This window comes from Rhinolophus sinicus, chromosome X (genome assembly GCF_036562045.2).
Source record: "Rhinolophus sinicus isolate RSC01 chromosome X, ASM3656204v1, whole genome shotgun sequence".
Taxonomy (NCBI): Eukaryota; Metazoa; Chordata; class Mammalia; order Chiroptera; family Rhinolophidae; genus Rhinolophus; species Rhinolophus sinicus.
The window spans coordinates 72,327,479-72,350,284 of record NC_133768.1 but is presented as its reverse complement, the minus strand read 5'-3'; the positions used below and the strand labels follow the sequence as shown (position 1 = coordinate 72,350,284).

Genomic DNA, 22,806 nt, shown 5'->3' with positions numbered 1-22,806 from the left:
GTCTAGTCACTGCCTTGTGAAAATCCCCCAGTGGCTTTCTAATGCTCTCAAGGTAAAGTTGCACTATTTAACCTGGCTTCCAAGTCCCCCCTACAGACTGCAGTCTAAGGCTTATCTCAAGCTAACCCACATTCCCCCAACCCTGACCTCTCACTTAACATATGCACATCCTTAATGCAGTCCTGAAACAGTCAGTGTCAGGAATTAGTTTCTTCACTCTCTGCACATGGTAAATACTCAATAAGCGAAGTTGCTATTACTGCTACTACTACTACTAGGTACTACTACTACTACTACTACTACTACTACTACAACTAGGGCTAGAAACCGGCAAAGGCAAGGTTGAACTCAGGTCTCCTGACTGAGTCCTGTGCTCTTTGCTCCCATTGCTTCTTTGCAGCACACAGTTCAGTACACAGTGAATACTCGACAGTGAACTCTGATTCCAGTTTCCTTCACTCCTTCTGCATCCTCTTAGGGAGTCCTGTGGTCTAGGAGGTGGCACAGGGGATATTAGTAACCAGAGGACAGGACTGGTTACCCCTGAGAAAACAGATGTGTGCAGCCTCAGAATTCTGGTTGGGAACTACCTTTGACATCATCTCCTCCAAGCCAACGCATGCATAATTTCTACAACACCTGATAGAGAGGCTCACCCAGGCTTTGCCTGTATGCACCTTTTCCTCAAAAAGCTGATGATCCCAGCACATATTAGCAGTCAATCAATCTATTCCATCTTAGGACCCTGGTGGGGAGAACAGTCTTTGTTCTGGTCCCTCTTGGCCTTTTTGTCACTGGTCCTCAGTATGCCTGCTGAAAAGACACATTTTCGAGCACAAACCTGGACCCCTCCAGGTCTGAAAATTCTGTTGTTGTTTTTTTTGTGTTGTTATGGATGAAGGATCTGGCCACCAAAGCCACCATTCAAAGTTCCATCCTTATCACTTTTCACTGTGTTCCTTTTGGCCTTGGTTTAGTGCATCAGCTTTGAAAATGTCATCCCAGGGTTGATGCTGTGGTAAATGAGTAACTAAGAGTGCTCTGCTTTTGCAATACAGGGCACATAAAGATGGAAAGGTTTTGCTTTCTGAGAGATGCAAGTGGCTTCTTGGGCATGTGCTGTAAGTACTTTTTTTTTTCTCTTTGGAAACCTGGAACATTTCTATCAGCAAGTCAGAATCCCAAATAACCATAGGCTCCAAACTCCTAGCTCTAGAGGCCAAGGTCTAACTGTAGTCATCTGATAATTGACCTCCTACCAGCTTCTATGACTTTTACAGAAAGAGGACTGTGGTGATAATGTGGAGATTGGATAGATGGGTATAAACAGTTGGGTTGGGGTGGGAGACATTGGAGGCAGTGTGACCTTCTAGAAGCCAGTGAAGTAGCTCAGACCGTGAACTGAGGCACTGACATTAGAAAGGGAAAGAACGGAAAAGTTTTGAGAGGTATTTAGGAGGTAATGCTGAAAGGGAATCATGACTCATGGGATGTGGGGATGAGAATGAAGGAAGTCCCCAGGATGACTCCCAGATTTCTGGCATGGGAATCTCAGTAGATAGTAGAAAGTTGATGAAGAACAGGCAGAAGGCTAGGGAGATGGTGTGTTTACCTTTGGACAATTTGAGATTTCCAAATTGAAACTGAGGTATGTGAGGAACATTCTGGTGGATATATCCAGTAGGTAGCTGGACAAATGGCTGGGCACACAGGAAAGCAATCTAGAGTATGTAGTTTTGTGTGATGGCAGCTGTGATCCTGGGACTGGATGAGATCACTCAAGGAGAGAATGGAGGACTGCAGGATTCCTGCTTTGACTCCGTGGATCTCTTCCTTCCGATCACCCATGTCCATGGTGATTGCATTCCACAGTTGACTCCCTTACTGCATTGCCTTATACTCTTCCAGGTTCAGAGAATCTTTATTTATTTATTTACTTATTTATTTATTTGTTTATTTATTTATTTTTAGAGAATCTTAAATCATATTTTCTGGCTTCTGCACTAGTAATTTAAAAACAACATGAAAGAGTGTAAAAATAATGGTGTTAACATGTCTTGCAACTTAGAAATGACTCTTTAGATGACACTGATGGTGAGAGAGATCTGAAATGCAGAAAGGTATACTTTCACCTTCCTGTTGTTTAAAAATACTCCTGTGGCTTCCGTGTGTTGCATGAATGCATTATTTTCAGCTTATGGCCTTGTGCATGGCTCTATAAACCACCACCCTCCCATTCCAACTAAATTTATCTTGTGAAAATTATTCTCCTTTTGTGTTTACATAAAGAAAATACAGATGTTCTCGCATTTCTTATAGATTTTACCTTTAAAAAACGCCAAATTAAAAAAAATAATTCAAAACTCTAATCTACAAAATATAATGTAAGCAGAAAGAGGGCTAGTTTATCTAAGGATCCCTTTTTCTTCAAAAGGCTGCCTCTGGTTCAAAAAGATAAATTCAATTTACATAAATGTAATTTACTCACAGAGTTTTCATATGTTGCTCTTACATCTGAATGACAGTTCATGCCATTATTTCTATGGCCCCAGAAAGCTACCTTTCCTACTCCCTGCCCCTATTAGATGTCTCATGAGTTTTTCAAGGGAGAGAGGCCTCCATAAGGTCCTCAGTGAGCACACCATTAAATATTTTCCATTGTTTTATTAATCATAATGGGCGATTATTAGGTGGTTCTAGCTCAGAATTTCCATCCAGCTAAGATCCCCCAATGGTTCTCTTACCTCATGTCTTATAGATTACCTTCCTTCCAAAATGCCACTGTTCCTCTGTCTGGTTCTCTTGGTACTTGGGCTTCATTGTGCACCACCTAACAGCTCTGACGGCAAAATAACCACCTGCCATTCCCCCCAACAAAATGCCACTCTCTATAAGATGTCATCCATCAATGCTGACTTTGCATTCAACTTGTACCGGAGGTTCACTGTGGAGACCCCAGATCAGAACATTTTCTTTTCCCCTGTGAGCATTTCTGCAGCTTTGGCCATGCTCTCCATTGGGGCCTTCTCCAGGACCCAAACTCAAATCCTGGAAAGCTTGGGTTTCAACCTCACAGACACCCCAACGACAGAGATCCAGCAGGGCTTCCAGCACCTGATCTGTTCATTGAATTTTCCAAAGAAGGAGCTGGAATTACAGATGGGAAATTTCCTCTTCATTGGGAAGCAGCTGAAACCACTGCCAAAGTTCTTGGATGATGTCAAAAGACTCTATGAGACTGAAGTCTTTTCTACAAACTTCTCCAATGTTTCTGCAGCCCAGCAGGAGATCAACAGTCATGTGGAGAAGCAAATGAAAGGGAAAGTTGTGGGCCTTATTCAAGATCTCAAACCAAACACCATCATGGTCCTGGTAAATTATATTCACTTTAAAGGTAAGGTTCTATGATGTCCATTTCTAGTTCAGTGTTCCGATAATTTGGTGGGGCACAGAGGGGAGCTCATCATCTCTTCTCACTGGCATCAGTAGGTGTCCCTCATACCACAATGATCAGCTCCACTGGACATAGCTGTGTGTAGTTTTGGATCTTCCAGGAGGGACATATAGCTCTGTGGATGAGCCCAGGAATTTTCTAGGGAGAGGGCACTTTCAGAGAGGTGAGTGACAATGTTATGATCATCCTGCTCACATCTAGCAAGACAATCATGGTTTCCAAAAGATTTTGTGAGATGGGACACTTGGTAAGTAAACAGATTTGGGTTTAAACGCCATGGTGGCCCTCATTTGCTTTGCATTTTTGGGCACATTACATAAATATTTCTATCACGTACTATGCACCCACTATGTATCAAGCACCATGTTACGTGTGTGGTTTATACACATTCTCTCATCTGATCCTCATGTGCCCAGGTTCACACAGTTAATAATTTTCAGGGCTGGTATTCCCACCCAGGTTTGCCTTATTTTAAAGCTGGTGCTTGTAACAACAAGAATCATGTGACTCTTTTCTGAAGGTGCTGTGCCCAAATGATTTCTCCTGGTTCTACAGCACATGTCAGCCACGTTTGGTGGAGGAATGAACAATTCTTGGCCACAAGCCATACACTTATAGACGGATAAAACGGCAGAACAGATCTGTTGTCTCATTTCAACCTGTGTGTTGGATGTGCTTATACCTTTTTACAGAAGAGGAAACTGTGGCTCTGATGGGTTTAGTGTAAGTATAGTGGTTTTGAACACTGACAGAACATCTGTTGAACATAGAATTCAACATTCCTGGGTGTGACTCCTGGCTCTGCCACTGGCTAGCTGGGAGACCATGTGAAGACACTTTCTCTCTTTGAACCTCAGTTACTCACTTGTAAAGCTGATTGAAAGTAGTTACCTACCTCTGTGGTGGTGTTAACTACTAAATGAGATGACTGATGGAAAAGCTCACACAGGTCCTAATACTGGTTTAAAACAAACAACTCTTTTTTTTTTCTGTATTTCAAGCTCAGTGGGCAAATCCTTTTGACCCATCCAAGACCGAAGAAGGTTCCAGCTTCTCAGTGGACAAGACCACAACAGTGCAAGTGCCCATGATGCACCAGACGGAACAATATTACCACCTGGTGGACACAGAGCTGAACTGCACGGTGCTGCAGATGGACTACAGCAAGAATGCTCTGGCACTCTTTGTCCTTCCCAAGGAGGGCCAGATGGAGTGGGTGGAAGGGGCCATGTCATCAAAAACACTGAAGAAGTGGAATCGCTTACTGCAGAAGGGGTAAACATCTTAGATGATGTGAGAAGTGGAGGGTGGGTGTAATGGTACAGGTAAGATTGAGTTCAGCAGAAACTCAGAGGCAGGAGAATCCACCTGAACTATTGAATAGCTGTGTGATGACCACTAAAGTATACTGAGAACATGCTGTGCAAGTCTGTTTTCTGGGCACTTTACAGACTTCATTACATCGAAGCACATCAACAAACCAGCAACAGAGATAGTATCATAGGCATTTTTCAAAAGAGGAAGTCAGGGCTAGGAAGATAAAATGAACTCCCCAAATTCAGCTAGCAAATAAATTGATGGTTTCCCAGAGGCCAACTAGAGCTTGGGGGTTTGGTAGGATTTTCACATTAAGAGGTGGGTGGGTAGCCATACTGGGGTGGGAGTGCTAGATGGAAAACCATGAAATTCTCCAGGTGCTTTTGTACCCACTGAAAGTAGTGCCACTGGCTCCCCAACCTTGGCCAATACCCCAGAAATATTTCTTCTTGACTATAAGGGAGCCACATGTCTCTACTTCCAGTGCTGCAGTCTGACATTGGCTGAACTAGAACACATTCCTTCCAGGATAACTCCTGTGGTTTTGGTGCCATGTGTTGACCTACAGAGCAATGGTTGTCAATATCTAGGGAAGGATCATAGTCCAATATAATACGGTGGTGACAGGGAGAGGAAGGGAATCATAAGCCTGGTGTGCTGATAGTTATGTGTTCCCTCCCCTCCCCCCACAGGTGGATTAACTTGTTTGTTCCAAAGTTTTCCATTTCTGCCACATATGACCTTGGAGCTATCCTTCTGAAGATGGGCATCCAGGATGCCTTTGCTGACAATGCCAATTTTCTTGGACTCACAGAGGACAATGGTCTTAAACTTTCTAAAGTAAGTTGGTAGATTACAGTCCCTGAATCTGTGAGCTGGAAGGGCCATTGAGAGACAATTTAACTCTCTTATTGTATCAATGATAATTTTGAAGCATAGGGAGGCAGAATGAGTCCTACTAGGGCAGATTCACTGCATAGCAATTCTCATTACACCCAGACATATCACTGTAACAGTTACTTCCATCCCTGACCTTCATGACCTAAAATGATTCTGATAGAAGGACTTAATGATCAGAATTGACTCTGAGGAGATACAGTTCTGGAGGTGGTGGCAGGGGCAGGGGAAATCTTAAGAAGTGAGCAGAAAGCCATGGAGAAAGACGTGGTTCCCTGACAGCTAGCTCTAAAATAACCAGGTATTCATTAACTATGCTTAAGCAAGTAGCCTTCATAGTCAAGCACCATCAACACAGCGTGGTAAAAGAGTAGCCCAGTGTTACCTTTTCATTTCTTGATTCCAAACTGTTTCAAAGACTTTTGCTGTTTCTTGAGGGGATCAGCAGTGTTTATTCTCCCCCCACAGGCTGCCCACAAGGCTGTGCTGCACATTGGTGAAAAGGGAACCGAAGCTGTAGCTGCCCCTGAAGTCAGATTTCTGGATCAGGCTGAGATAACTCTCCGCCCTATCATCCAATTAGATAGATCTTTCCTATTGTTGATTTTGGAGAAAAGCACCAGGAGCATTCTCTTTCTAGGTAAAGTTGTGGACCCAATGAAAGTGTAGTTGGGAGAGAGGCTGTTAGCTAATTGCATGTACTTATTGCAACTGAAAATAAATAGTATAGCCTGATATGAACGATGTGGGGTTGGACATTATTTCCTTTGGGCAGGGGTGGAGATTGGATCAGGGTGTGAAAGAGGCCACTCTTGCGACCAAACATTCAGATAGCCAATGAGTGACTCATTACCTGAAGCACAGGAAGGCCCTCATGCCAGTGCATTCCTCTTTATCAGAAATCTCCCCAGTTAGTCAGTTGCAAGGAATTTAACTGAGCTGGCAAATGCCCTCTCCTCTGCCTACTGGAGAGTCACTGAAATCCAAGTCAGGCTATGCTGTGTTTCCTCAAAAATAAGACCGGGTCTTATATTAATTTTTGCTTCAAAAGACGCACTATGGCTTATGTTCAGGGGATGTCATCCTGAAAAATCATGCTAGGTCTTATTTTAGGGGAAACACGGTACCCCAGTATTCTAATAATAAGATCAATGAATATAAAACAATGCAAATGCAGTGGATTATATGTGAACTCCTGCTTCCCTCCATCCCATCAGAATGGTCTCTTGTGTGCTTGCCAGAACTGCCATTGGTGAACAGTAAAAAAGGTGTTTCCACTAGAGGACTGAGTCACAGACTGAAAGTTACTGTTAGGGATCTAGCTTTTGTGACCCAACAAGCATGGGACAAAAGAGCAAGAGACAGAGATGAATTTTCCTGTGCAAGCCAACATCTTCCTCAAAAAAGCTTCCTTATTGCTAATTTATAAGCTTAGAGTGGAGAAACAATATCATTCATTCATGTAATATCTCATAACCCTTCCTTTTCTGTATCGTAATTAGACTCCTTTCCAAATGTTGCACTCATGTCCCACTTGCTCAAGTACAAATCTCCTGGGTAGTTTGTCTTTTTTGTCTCTACTTTTACTGAAGTTTGCTATTTACTTATCCCTAGATCCTTCCACAACCTCCCCTTGCCTATGCATTCTATCCTACTCCCAACCACCAATCTATATTTCATCTTAGACAATTTGTACTTAAAGCCCCGGTATTAGAATTTAGTACACATAAAAAGTACAGTGAGTGTTAATGATGTGGTATTTGAAATTCTAGCCCTAAGGTGAAACTCTTCAGTGGCAGGGAAATAATAACAAATGCTTAAGTGATTTTGCAGTTACTGTGCTGCCAGATTGAAATAAATATGCATGTTTAGAAAAGTATATAGCCCACAAACATTCTAGTGTTTTCTTATTAGACCCATTTGAATGGAGGTTTGCTTATTCCTGGTATAGTTTAAATTTTGTTTTATGGGTAAGAAATTGGAAACCCAAAGAGGGAAAGTGACTTGTAGTACAGAAAATTCATTGCTAAATGGAGTTTGATTTTACTGAAGTTACATTACAATCCTGGCTCTGCTACTTATACTGTTTTATGATCTTGAACAAGGTACTAAACATTGCACATCTTATTTTCTTCATCTGTAAAATGGGAACATTAATATTATCCATGTCATCAGAATTTTATGAACATTCCATGCTGCAAAATATGTAATGTGCTCAGCACAGAGCTAGACATTGATAAAAAGCCTTGTAAATATTAGTTGTTATTCCTTTTGGTCAACATCAGACAGTGGGCTGAGAACAAAGGTTACAGTGTGGGTGTCCAGGTTTGCACATTTATGTTCTCGAGCTCAGGCCCTACCTCCAGAGGCCAGAGTAAATGCTATACAGGCCCCTTACTAAACCTCCCCAAATGAGTTGCATCAGAGGTTGTTCTGGGAGGAATATCAGTATCTTCAGGGGGAAGTCGAGAATTACCAAGACACTATCCTTCAAGTAATTCATGTATCTCAGAGACTAAACCTCATTCAAATCATTCATCCCTGGGGCCAGATCATGAAGGACTGCCACTGATTCACCTTAAAATTTCAGCTCGTTTGAGCAAACTAGGAATAAAACATAACTTCCTTAACCCCATAAAGGTTAATAGGAAAAATGTCACTTAATAGTGAAAGGTTTTTTTTGTTCGTTTGTTTTTCCAGCAGAATTTCTAGAAATTGGGACCAAGACAAAAGTTCTCTATATTATTGTTTCTATTTAACATTACACTGGAGGTGTCAGTCAAAGCAGCAAAACAAGAAAAATAAATAAATATTGTAAAGGATGGAGTGGGAAGGAAGAAATAAATCAGTCTACACAGAAACAAAGAAAGTCTATGGATAAATTTTTAGAACAAAAGGGAGAAAACTTATTGGGAAACAGAGTACAAGAGCATAGTGTTATTGATTGTATAGAATTCACCAAATCTATTTACCTTTTGATAGAATTATAGCCACATGGCTTCCATGGTATACATTTCCTAGCCTCCCTTGCATTCAGGTATAGCCATAAAACTAAGTTCTCATTGACGGAATATGAGTGTAAGTGATGTGGGACATTTACTGACCAGGATATCACAACAGCTGGGTACTTCCTTCACTCTTTTTTCCATCTCCTTTGAACTGAATTCTGGGCTTACTTATGATCCATTTTGACCACCAACCAGGTGAAGAGCTCTTTGCCAGTTCAGTGTAACATATGTGTCTATTTTCAGAATAATATATTTTTTTTAAAGTTTATTGGGGTGACAATTATGAGCAAAGTTACATAAATTTCAGGTGTACAATTCTGTATTACATCATCTATAAATCCCACTGTGTGTTCACCACCCAGAGTCAGTTCTCCTTCCATCACCATATATTTGATCCCCTTTACCCTCATCTACCACGCCCCCCTACCCTCTGGTAACCACTAAACTATTGTCTGTGTCTATGAGTTTTGTTTCATTTGTTTTTCTTGTACTTTTGTTGTTTTCAGTTTTATATACCACAAATCAGTGAAATCATATGGTTCTCTACTTTTTCTGTCTGACTTATTTTGCTCAGCATTATAATCTCAAGATCCATCCATGTTGTCACAACAGAATATTTTCAATGCCAAAAAAGTCTTAGGATTACAAAATGCATCAGTAATATTGAAATATAATTATATAAATAATACAATTAAAATTACTGATATGGTAATATGTGTGCTTCCACAATAACATTAATAAGATCTTATAAAAGGAATAATAAGTGCATTATTTCCAAAGTAATAGGAAGTAAAAATGATATTTCAAGATATCTGCAACAATGGTTATGTATTCTGAAATTATGTGAATTGTGTCTGGGACAAAATCACAGGTACAGCTGCCACTACTGTGGTTTGTGGACCATATTCATAAATGAACAAAATGTGAAATTTTATTTTTTTTTGGTTGATAAAATTAAATGTGAAATTTTTTATAAACAAATTTGTAGATCCTTTGAATTTCATCCTTAGACTTCCTTGAAGGTTCTATGGATTCCAGGTTAAAAACTCTGCCTTGGCAGAAAACAGGGTGGAAAAAGCCTGATATCTAAATACCCACATAGAGGAGAACTGCCTACTGACGTGAAATGTTTATCCCAGATAATTAGGTGAGCAGAAATAAATTTGTGTTTTCTTTAAGGGTAGGATTTATTGCAGAGTCTGTTCATTAAGCAGCCTGGTTGTATTAGTCTGATCAAGCTGTCATAACAAAATACCATAAACAGACTGGATTAGACATGATATATATATATATATATATATATATATATATATTTTTTTTTTTTTTTCTCACAGCTCTGGAGGCTAGAAGTCAATGGTCAAAGAGCTAGTAAATCCCTTTCTGGTGAGATCTCTCTTCCTTCTTGTAGCCTTTGTGCTATATCTTCGCATGACATTCCCTTCAACTTGTGGTTGTGGAGAGAGAGAGAGAGAGAGAGAGAGAGAGAGAGAATGAATTCTTAGGTATCTTTTCTTATAAGAACACTAATCTTACTAGATCAAGGCCCCACTCTTATGATCGCATTTAATCTTAAATACTTCCTTAGTCCAAATACAGCCACACTGGGGGTTAGGGCTTCAACATATGAATTGGTTGGCACATACATTCAGTCCATAATGCTAACCTTATTCCAAGTAATATAGAAATTGGTAGTACTAGTAGAGATGTTGCAGGCTATGTTCTCCAGGAAACAGACTTTGAAATGGTTTATTGCACAGGATGTTTAGTGTCCTTGGTCTTGATGCTGAGCTTTCACACACCCACTTCAATCAGTCATTAGATATGGGCCAGACACTGAAGCTGTCTTTGAAGGGGCTAAAAGCTTCCTTCACTGATAGGAACCCTAGATTCTAGAACAATTCCTTTATTGAAGAGGAATCAGTATGGTGCACCTCCATATCCAACATAGTTCACTCCTTATGCTGCTAAAATCTACTTATATTTGAGTGCTTATTAATTTTTATATTATAGTTTACATGCAATATTATATTAGTTTTATGTGTACAATGCAGTGATTAGACATTGATCAACCAGATAAATCTAGTACCCATCTGACACCATACATAGTTATTACAATATTACTGACTATATTCCTTATGCTGTATTTTACACCCCCATGACTATATTGCTAACTACCAATTTTTACTTCTTAATCCCTTCCCCCTTTTCACCCATCCCCCCAAACTTCCTCCCATTTGACAACCTTCAAAATATTCTCTGTATCTATGAGTTTATTTCTGTTTTTTTTTTGTTTATCTTGTTTGTTAGATTACACATATAAGTGAAATCATATGGCATTTGTCTTCTCTGTCTGACTTACTCCACTCAGCATAATACCTTCTAGTTCCATTCATGTTGTTGCAGATGACAAGATGTCATTCTTTTTTATGGCTGAGCATTGTATATATGTACTACCTTCACTGATAGGAACTATCAGACTACTTTAACTATCATACTATCTTCACTGATAGTACATTGTAGATATGTACTACCACTTCTTTATCTGTTCATCCATTGATGGACACCCAAGTTGCCTCTATATCTTAGCTGTTGTAAATAATGCTGGAATAGACCTATGCATGCACATGTGGCTTCCAAGAAATGTTTTGTTTTTTTCAGATAAATACAGAGAAATGGGATCCCTGGATTCTTGTCTCTTGTTATAGCTTATGTTTTAAAGTCTATTTTGTCTGGTATAAGTATTGCTATTTCAGGTTTTGTTGTTGTTGTTTCCATGTTCATGAAAATTTTTTTGCATCCCTTTTCTTTCAATCTGTGTGTGCCTTTCAATCTGAAGTGAGTCTCTTATAGGCAGCATGTGTAAGGGTCTTATTTTCTTATTTATTCAGATACCCTGTGTTTTTTGATTGGAGTATTTAATCCAGTCACATTTAGAGTAACAGTTGATAGATATATAATTATTGCCATTTTGTTTTCATATTTTTTGTCTTTTTTGTTTTCATCTTCTTAAAGAAATCCCTTTAACATTTCTTGTAATACTGGTTTGGTGGTGATGAAATCTTTTAGTTTTTTCTTGTCTGGGAAGCTCGTTATCTGTCCTTCAATTTTAAATGATAACTTTGCTGGGTAGGGTAATCTTGATTGTAGGTCCTTGCTTTTCATTGTTTTCAATATTTTGTGCCAATCCCTTCTGGCCTGGAAAGTTTCTGTTGAGAAACCAGCTGACAGTTTTAGGGGGGCTCCCTTGTAGGTAATGAACTGATTTTCTCTAGCTGCTTTTAAGATTCTCTCTTTGTCTTTAATCTTTGGAATTTTAACTATGATGTGTCTTGGTGTGGGCCTCTTTGGGTTATTCTTGCTTGGGACTTTCGGAACTTCTTGGGCTTGTATGTCTGTTTTCTTTGCTAGGTTTGGGAAGCTTTTCATCATTACTTCTTCAAATAAGTTTTCAATTCTTTGCTCTCTCTCTTCTCCTTCTGGTACCCCTATGATGCAAATATTGTTATGCTTCATGTTGTATCAGATGCACCTTAAACTATCCTCATTTTTTTGGATTCTTTTTTTCTTCCTTTTGCTCTTCTGATTGGGTATTTTCTGCTACCTTGTATTCTAAATCACTGATTCGATCTTCTGCTTCATTTAATCTACTGTTGATTCCCTCTAATGTATTCTTTATGAAAACTATTTCATTATATAAGTTTAAGAAGCAGATCCTCCAGGATCATTCTAGATACCCCTTCATCTCAGCTTGTCTCTGTAGCTTACCTGGTGATATGACTGTGATCCTTATCCCTGATAAGTCTTGATCCACTGGTTACCATGCTTCCTCTCGTCAAGGTTATTGCACATGTCCATTTCCCATCAAAGATGGGCAAAGGACTGTCACGAGAAACCCAGGTGGATTGTTTGGGTGCCAAGCATATTCAGCTTTCCCCCATTGTGTAATGACATCTCTTCCTCCTCCTGATGATCAGGGTCAATTATCCCTGTCTAGATGGTATAATAGTCTGACTCCATGGTTTGATGTTTGTGGATATTTTTTTAGTCTCATTTTTCCCTCTTTCCCTTCTGCCCCACATCTTGGCAAGTTGATACCAAAAACAAGGTATTCCCTCCTTTGGTGCCGATAGGGGAACCACATTTTGGGCAGGCGTGCATCCTGTGCCTGTAGGATGGTGACAACAGATGGTCATTCCTCTCCTTGCCTGCAATTACCTGAACAAAAGTATCCTGAAGTGTCTAGGCAACATCCGTAGTTTATAGTTCAATGGGACTCTTTCTGAGTTTCATGGAAGAAGTGTTAACCCTTTGGGGATCATGACCTGCAACCCCACAGGGCCCAGATATTTGAAGTCAAAAAGAAGAATTTCTGCCTCTGGACTTCCTTTGGATATGATACTACATCAGTTCTTTATTGTGTCTTCAACCTGACAGATTGCCCTGCAGATTTTGGACTTGCCAGTTTCCACAATCATGTGAGCCAATTCCATAAAATAAATAAATTTATTTATTATATTAGGTTCTGTTTTTGTTTTGTTTGTTTCTTGGACATTTCTGACTAATACAATTGATTTAGAGATACTTCCTGAAGAAGCTTAAAGAAGTTAAAAATGTATTGCTTTATTTTCCTGTAACTTCACTGAAATTTGCTCTTCACCACTCTATACTTTTAATAGCACAGAAATTTATCTGGTCACTTCAAGGCATGTTCAGTCACTTACAAAATTTCCTTGTTTTGAGGGTGAATACATGTATAAATTCAAGGCTTTATCCCATCTGTTTTATCCTTCCCAACCCCCACAATGATTTCACTAACATAGAATTTGAGGGTTCAGTCATGGATTTTCCAAGTAACAGGAGAGTGGCTTCTTGTCTGAGATGGTTAGCGTGTGTTTACAGGGGCTTCTACTGATAGTGCCCTTCTACACTGGCTGCTTTCATCCTTACTCACATTGGTTGAGTTGTTCCCATCCTGCCATGACATTTATTTCATAGGGACTCCTTCATGCATTTTCCTGGTGCCAATCTCAAGTTCTCTTTTGATTCTCTAGTCCTCATTCAACCTTTTAGGTACCTGCCTCCTCCCACCCCCAACCCCCAGGGACACAAGGACTGAGAGATGCTGTCTTCACACCATATATGGCTGCCAGGGTCTCTATGAGGTTGTCCTCATACACATGCATTTCAGCACTTCTCAGCCATTATTTTTCTGCAATAGAGTCATGTTAGATGTGTGATTTATTAACATAGCTTTCAGATTTTCAGGATGAACTCTGGGAATTGGGCAAAACTTATAGAGTTGTTTCTTTTTTCTTTTTCTTTTTAAAAAAATATCCTCCACCTGGGGCTCAACCAAACAGGTAGAGGAGGCAGGATAAGAGCAGGGTGTAGGTTCCTTTCTCAAAGGCTGGTGTATTTGATAACTTCTTCTGCCCAGAGAGGGTGGTACAGAAAAGCAATTTCTGCACACACTCTTTTACCTCTTGTAATGTGGGAAAATATTCTGTCCTGGAGAACCAAGCTTAGAGAAGCCTCTGATGAACCTTAGTGGAAGCCATGCCTGAGACTCATGGCTGAAAGGAGAGAGTCCTTAGACAAGGATGAAGACTTTTTAAGGACAATAGGCCTGACCTGAGGAGGCATGAATTACATGTCACAGTCAATACTAATGTGTACATGTGCCATAGGGCGCTGAGCTATCAGTGTAGCCACTAAGAGGGCAGTGTGTAAAGATCCTAAGTCTTGCTGTGATGGTAGGTTGAAAGTGACTTTGGAGCTGACAATTAGGTCGTGGGTCATGAGTACCAAGGCACTCAAAGAAAGGAGAAAAAGGCCTTACTGGCCTTTGTGATAAAGGCTCTTGGTGTGCAGAAAACTTACCCTAAGTTTATGAATTGGGTAAATGATCTCCATTCTGGGGAGTAAATTTGACTTAGCTTTGTGTAGTCTCCTTACAATGCTTTGGAGTCAGGTTCATAGACAATGGTTCCAAACTCATTGACAGGCGGGGTGATTTAAGCAGTCTGAGAAAGTATTATACCACTCTGAGGCAAGACTACCCAATTTGTTATGGAAAATATTTCCCAACATAAACTTTGACACCAAAGAGTCAAGAGCAAAACAGTAAAGGAGAGAGTGGATAAGAGATAGTGAAAGAACAGTAGGGCAAATGAACAACAGGAGTGAATGGAATAATAATAGATGATATGTGGTATCAAGAATTTACTATGCACAAGGCAATATGCTAACCATTTTACATATATTATCTCAATTAATTTTGTGACAACCCTATGGAGAATTGTTGCAGAGTCAGTTAGCTCTTTTGCTCCCACCTTGATAGTGAAGTGTTATTTCTGGTAAATGTCTATCCAACAAGAATCTACATTTTCTACACAGTCTTGTATAATTAAATAGAATAATTGATTAGTTCCTGTGGTAGACTCAATAATGCCCCCCAAAGTTATCTACCCCCTAATGTAAGAAACCTGTGAATGTTAGTTTTGCATGGCAAAAAGGACTTTGCAGATATGCGAAAATTAGGGACATTGCAATGGGGAGTTTACCCTGGGTTATCCAGATGGAACCTAAATGCAATCACACATATTCCTTTAAGAGGGAGGCGGAGAAATTTGACCACAGGAGAAGGTTGTATGATGATGGAAGCAGAGAGATGTTTAAGGATTCTATGTTGATGGCTTTGAAGATGGAGGAAGGGGCTATAAGCAGGGAATACAGCATTAGAAGCTGTAAAAGGCAAGGGAACATATTCTTCCCTACACTCTGCAGTTAGAGCACAGCCCTGCTGATATGTTGATTTTGACTGAGTAAAACTATTTTGGACTCCTGACCTCCAGAACTGTAAGAAATCTGGTGGTTGCCAGAGGGTAAGGGGGGTGGGGGGTGGGGGGTGGGAGATGAGGGTAAGGGGGATCAAATATATGGTGATGGAAGGAGAACTGACTCTGGGTGATGAACACACAATGGGATTTATAGATGATGTAATACAGAATTGTACACCTGAAATCTATGTAATTTTACTAACAATTGTCACCTCAATAAATTTAATATAAAAAAAGAAAATTAATTTTTTTAAAAAAAATTAAGTTGTTTTTGTTGTTATTATTCTGCTTCTTTTTTTATTTTTCAATTATAGTTGACATTCAAATTATTTTATATCATTTTCATGGGTACAACATAGTTGATAGACATTTATATAATTTATGAAGTGATCTCCCCAACACATTTTTGTTGTTTTAAGCCACCAAGTTTGTGGTAATTTGTTACAACATCCATAGGACACTAATATAGCTCTCACCAATGAAATATGAACAGAAATGTAACGTGGACCACATTGCAATTTGTAAGGACCCTATGTGCTTCAGATGTCATAGACCCCTTCCTCCATAAAATTCTATTTTATGACTGCATGGTATAAAGATAAATAAAATTCAGGCTAATTTATGATATGTTCATTATTATTATGTTCATTTTCTCCTATTTTTAAAATAAATTAAATTGTACCTTTTTTTTTTTTTTTTGCCCTGTAAGAGTATCATGAACTCCATACCCTGTGACTACTGTGTCTAATGGATAGGTCAGTGATATATATCATTTCTGAACCATGGAGGTTATGGAGAATTCGTGCTCTCTCTCTCTCTCTCTCTCTCTCTCTCTCTCTCTCTCTCTCTCTCTCAGAAGAGTGCTCTCAAAACTCAGCAGCTTGCACTGGAAAAGATTCTGTTTTCTCTGAGTCATCATGTGGAGGAAAGTTACCTTCTGTGCAGGAATACCCACATTGTACTGTTACATAAATGAAAAACAAATTTTATTGTTTTAAGTCATAGAAATTCTGGGATGTATTTGTAGGAACAACTAACATTATACTGAAGAATACAGAGATTAGTTCTTAAAAATTGAGTTCACTCATAATACAAGCCTACAACATGTGGCTTTGACTTAGTGGTCAAGATGTATGTAGTAAGGATGTTTAAATTGGAAACTGGGGATGCACGTTGTAAGAATTATCTGATCTGAGATTAAAGACGGAAAGCAATATGACAGGTTAGGCTGCCATAACAAAATAAAAGACACTGGGTGGCTTAAACAATGGAAACTAATTTTCTCACAGTTCTGGAGGCTAGAAGTCCAAGATCAAGGTGCAGTGTTGGTTTCTGGTGAGTACTGTCTTCCTGATTTTCAATCAGATGCCTTCTTATTCTGTCCTGACAGGGTCTTTCTTCAGTGCATGGGCATAGAGAGAGATTTATCTTTCTTTTTTCCTTATAAGGCTACCAATCTTATCATATTAAGACTCCATCCTATGACATCATTTTACCATAATTAACTTCTAAACATCTTATCTCCAAATACAGTCTCATTGGACATTAGAGCTTCAACATGCCAATTTTGGAAGGGACATAGTTCAGTTCATAGAATTCCACCCATGACTCCTTCAAATTCATTTTTTCATGTAGGCAAAATACCGTCATTCCATCCCCACAGCCCCCAAAGTCTTGACACATTCTACCATCAATTCTACAGTCTAAAGTCCAAAGTCTTGTCTAAATATGATCTAAATCAAATATAGGTGAGACTCAAGGTACAATTCACCTTGAGGCAAAATACCTCTTCAGCTATGACTGTGAAACCAGATAATTCCTTTTTTTTCTTTTTGATGTTCATATTGGGTGTTTTATGCTGCCTTGCCTTCCAAATCACTGATTTGATTCTCTGCTTCTTCTTGTCTGCTGGTGATTCCTTCTAGTACATTCTTCATTTCAGTTACTGTACTCTTCATTTCTGACTGGTTCTTTTTTAAAATGATTTCTGTGTCCTTTTTTATGCTTGATATCTCTCTGTTGCAGTTCTCACTAAGTTTCTTGAGCATCCTCGTAACCATTGTTTTGAACTTTGTATCTGGTAGTTTGCTTGACTCCATTTTATTGAGTTCTTTTTCTGGAGTTCTCTCCTGTTCTTTAAATTGGGACATATTTCATTGTTTCCTCATTTTGGCTGCCTCTATACATATTAGGTAGATCTGCTATGTCTACCAGTCTTGACAAGGTGGCCTTATGTAGTAGGTGCCCTGTGGGGCCCTGGCAGAGTCTCCATGGTCACTTACTTTGGGTGCTCCAGGAGGATCCCTTGTGTGGGTTGTCTGTGCCCTGCTGTTATATTTGAGACTTGATTGCTATTGGCATGGCAGTGTGTGGGGCTTGCCCCACTTAGTGGGATTTGCCCTAGAGGGCTCTGGTGCCTGATGAGACTGCCCTTTGTGTGTGTCACTTGTGGGGATAATTGGGTATTGCTCTGCTGTGGTCTGAAGCCAACCCCCAAATATGTTGGTTCTGGGGTCTCTTGCAATGGGCTCTGGTGCAGACTCAGGTTATTCACTGCCTGTGACCAGCCAGGGGCTACATAGTAGGAGATACAAAGTGATGCATAGATTTTCACTACCTGTGCTAACCCTGAAGATACATGGGAAAGTCCACACTGCAAACAGAGGATGGCTGTCACCAGTACCAGGCCTGAGGTAGCTCTACAAAATGCCAGACACTCCAAGGCCTGATGCCATCTGCCAGCTCCCTTAAGGTTCAGCCACTGATAATGTCTCATGCAGTACACAAGTTGGCTGAGGCAGGGTCTCCGGGCTTCAATAGAGTGGAAAGAGTTGTGTTCCACAGTTTAATATAGACTCTGGTTTGGTGCCAGTGCTGAGTCTTGAGCTATTCAGAAAAAGTCTCAGAGCACACCAAGGCCAGTTGCCACCTACCTGGGGCCCATGAACTCCAATAGTTTTCCAAGAGAAAGTGCAATGTGGGCAGGGCTGGCCACTCACTGAGAAAGTGCCTCTGGTGTTGGTCGAGTTGAGTGGGGTGGGGTATCAGGGAGTAAGCAAGGTGAGCAGCAGAGCTCACCAGGTCAATCAGATTCAGATTTGGCCTGTTGGGGAGGGCTCAACACAGGAAAGAGGGCATCTGCCTACCAGCTGCACAAGAGGAGAACCACACACAGGGAAAATAGCGACTGTTCTCCAGCCCTTGCTCCAAAGCCACACACTTCAGTCTGCCCCCCGTATGTCTCCGACACCCCCCAAGTTACTGTCCCTCTTCCAGAGCCCAAGGTGAGTGCCTGCAAGTGAGAGAGTCTGTGGGTGGGCCATTTAAGATGATCTCTGGGTTTCCTGCGATTTTCCGTCCCACCAGGATGGCTGGAATCCCCACTGTTTTTCACAGCCAGATGTTGTGGGGACTCCTCTTTCCGGCACAAGTACTTTGGGCTGGGGAGGCTGGTGTGGGGTTAGGGTCTCTCACTCTTCCAGGGCGGTCTTCCATGGCTGAGATGTCTGTCCGGATTCTCAACTGCCACATGGAGGTTTGGGGCCAGCTTGTTTCGAGTCTCTGCCATTTGTACCAGTGTCAACATGGCTTCTTCTTTACATACTTAGTTATAAAACTTCTGTTCAGCCAGACTTCAGACGGTTCTCCAGTTTGATTGTTCTATAACTTAGTTGTGATTTTAATGTGTTCACAGAAGGAGGAAGCAGAGCATTTATCTACTCCACCATCTTGGATCCTTGCAGGGTTTAAAATACCAACTACTGCTGAACTCTAAATAGAAAAACTTCAGGCTGAAAAAGTCTTTAAGCAAATAGCTCATTAAGTCTGCTCAGTTAGAAATAAAATGTCAGATTAGAGAGCTTTATAGCTCATTCCTTAACAAAGATAACTAATAAACTGGCAAAACTGGTCAGAATCAATGTTTCCAAACTCTGGAAACTAATCAAAATTGTTTAATAATGAGGAGTTGGTGGGAATATAGACTGGTGCAGCCACTATGAAAGGCAGTGTGGAGGTTCCTCAAAAAATAAAGAAGAGAATTACCATATGACCTGGCAATCCCTCTCCTTGGTATCTACCCCCAAAAATCTGAAAACATTTATCTGTGAAGATATATGTACTTCAATGTTCATTGCAACATTATTTATGGTGGCAAAGACATGGAAACAACAAAAGTATCCTTTGATAAATGACTGGATAAAGATGTGGTATATATACACAATGAAATACTACACTGCCATGAGAAAAGATGAAATACTGCCATTTGCAACAACATGGATGGATCTTGAGATTATTATGCTAAGCGAAATAAGTCAGACAGAAAAAGTAGAGAACCATATGACTTCACTCATATGTGGGATATAAAACTGAAAGCAACAAAGGAACAAAACAAACAAGTAAACAAAAAGTCATAGACACAGTCAACAGTTTAGTGGTTACCAGAGGGTAAGGGGGTGGTAGAAAAGGGTAAAGGAGGTGATGGAAGGAGAACTGACTCTGGGTGGTGAGCACACAATGTGATATACAGATGATGTATCATAAAATTGTACACTTGAAACCTATGTAATTTTACTAACCATTGTCACCCCAATAAATTTAACTAAAAAAAAAATGAGGAGAATGCTTAATCAAGAAAAAACTGCTGAATCTAATTAGGCAGAGAGTTTTTTGAAATTTTAAATTATCTTGTTTCCATCTTCTGCTTCCTAGCTCCATGGCGGTCTTGAAGACAACAGTCTACATTCTGGATAGAGATTCTAGTACCAGAGCGAGTAGAATAGACTTTTTTTCTCAAAGAATTACAGTTGTTTGCTTCGATGGCTCCCTGGAGAACAGGATGTAAAAGCTTGCCTTTATTTCACCTAACTCTGAATTGTTCTACTGCTTAGAAAAGGAGTATTTGTTGAAAATATTTAAAGACCAATGACCTAGTCACTATTGTCTGAGAAAATCAGTAACAATTGGGAAAAACAATAGACTAACCAAAAACCTTGGGAAGGAAAGCTGGACAATGAGATGCTTTGGGGAATAAAGGCCTTCAAAATCTCTGGAATATTTTTGGCAATCTATAAGTCTACACAAATGCCCAGGGCTGGGTACATTCTCAGAAAATAGCTGAGAAAAACCTAAGCCTCACCTCTGGCTGATCTTCAGGCTCTGCGACAACAGGAAGTAAAGTCTAAAATACAGTTGTAAATGATCATGCTGGGTATGTGAGGAGTGCGCTAATACACACACAGATCCCATTTGGGCAGACTTTTTGTTTGTTTCAAGCATATGAGGAAAACTATGTCTATTTCCTACCTGACCACTAAGCTAATGGAGCAAAGATTTCATTGGCTGCACATGAAAAGGACATAGACTTTAAAAAATTGTTTCAGAAAAGCAACTAAATAAACAAACAATAACAACTGAAATAAGCAGCAATAGCCAACTCTGCAGATGAGGGTATATCTGATATCCAGAATTGCCAAAATATAATATTCCAAATGCTTAGTTTTTAACAAAAAATTGCATGACATAAAAATAAACAAGAAAAGATAGCTAATATACAGGGAATAACAAGGACATAATAGAAACTGTCCCTGTGGAACCCAGACATTGGAATTCTAAGACAAAGAGTTTAAAATAACTGTTTTAAATATGCCCAAAGATCTAAAAGAAACCACATAATAAGAATGAAAGGAAACCACAAAAATGATGTTTTACCACATAGATAATACCAATAAAGAGATTGAAATTATAAAAATAAACAAAATAGAAATTCTGGAGTTAAAAAGCACAGCAACTGAAATAAAAAAAAAAATCACAGGAGGTACTCAATGCAGATATGAACTGGCAGAATAAAGAATTTGCAAACTTGAAGATAAGTCAATTGAAAATCAGAAAGAAAAATTAATAAAGAAAAAATGAGGAGAGCCTATAGTACCAGGTGTGATCAAACAATGTGGTGGATTTTTAAATAAAAAATTATTACACTAAAAGACGCAATGCCATTAATCACACTCAAAATATTCCGTCTCATTTCACACACACTTATCCCAACGTTCTTGCCACTTTCTGAACAATTCTGGAAGTCCTCTTTCCTGAATGTATTTAGTTGCACTGCGGTCGCTGCCTCCATGTCCTGAATTGATTCAAAACATTTACCTTTCAAGGTCATTTTGCCTTTGGGGAAGAGCCAGAAGTCACACGGTGCCAGATCTGTTGAATAAGGTGGATGAGGAAACAATGTAATGTTTTTACTTGAAAGAATTTTGGTACCAGAAGCGATGTGTGACACGGAGCCTTTCCATCCTGATAAAAACATGTGGTGAATGCTGTTGCCAAGTGCCATCCAATGGAAAGGCACGGATCTTCAATATGTGATGCAGCACATCAAACCTTAGTAAGAGTGAGTGACAAGTTTCAACTTGTTCGGTGCAGTCAGGTGTGAGCTATGATTGAGAGAAGGTGTGTTTTAAAGTGTGCTATACATCATGGATCATGAACAATACATTAACATGAGCTGGGAAAATGGTTTCATTCTCCATCATGAGAACATTCAACCATGGAGACCAGAAGGCAATAGGAAGACATGTTCACAAACTGAAACACAAAGGATTTCAAACAAATAATTATGTATACAAGAAACTATCCTCAAAATGAAAGTGAAATTAAGATTTTGCCAGAATGGAAAAGGAAAAAAAAAGCTGAAGGAGCTTGTCATTGGCAGACTTACCCTATAAGAATTGCTACAGGGTATCCTTCAGTCTGAAATGAAAGGTCACTAGATAGTCACTCAAAAACGACATGAAGAAATTAAAAATGATATCAAATGTAACTAGAGAGAAAAATAAAAAATTCAGTATTAATATATCTTTGTTTTGTAACTCCTCTGTTTTCTTATATGATTTAAAAGAACTACAAATCAATAATTATAAATCTATGATAACTGACTCATTATGTATAAAAATAAAGATATAATTTGTGACAATAACACTATAGGGAGCAGAGCTACATATGACCATTTTTGTTACGATGTCATAAATAAGTTAGTATAAATGCAAAATAGATAGTTACAAATTAAGATGTTAATGAGAATTACAGGGCAACAACTAAGAAAACTGAAAAATATAGTTTAATAAATTACCAGAGAAATAAAATGATACACTAGAATATATGTATTTACCAGAAAAAAAGGCAATGATTGAGCAATTGAGGACAAAAAAATATATGACATGTAAAAATCAAGTAGAAAAATTACAGATGTAAGTCCTTCCTTATCAGTAATTATATTATACATAAATGG

At 39.3% G+C, this 22,806-nt stretch overlaps 1 protein-coding gene across 1 annotated transcript; it reads left to right on the top strand.

The window, feature by feature from the left end:
* Window positions 1-1,070: 1,070 nt before the first annotated feature.
* Window positions 1,071-6,350, top strand: SERPINA7 (serpin family A member 7). Its single transcript, XM_019713864.2, has 5 exons — window positions 1,071-1,121; window positions 2,759-3,394; window positions 4,456-4,729; window positions 5,464-5,611; window positions 6,137-6,350. Exons 1-5 carry the CDS (start codon window positions 1,115-1,117, stop codon window positions 6,335-6,337), a joined length of 1,266 nt encoding a protein of 421 aa, XP_019569423.2. The 5' UTR covers window positions 1,071-1,114; the 3' UTR covers window positions 6,338-6,350.
* Window positions 6,351-22,806: the final 16,456 nt, after the last annotated feature.

Bases quoted from the DNA above. Each gene is read 5' to 3' on its own strand.
- SERPINA7 (XM_019713864.2), top strand. The intron at 4,730-5,463 runs GTAAACATCTTA...CTCCCCCCACAG, and splicing joins AATCGCTTACTGCAGAAGGG to GTGGATTAACTTGTTTGTTC. The intron at 5,612-6,136 runs GTAAGTTGGTAG...CTCCCCCCACAG, and splicing joins ATGGTCTTAAACTTTCTAAA to GCTGCCCACAAGGCTGTGCT.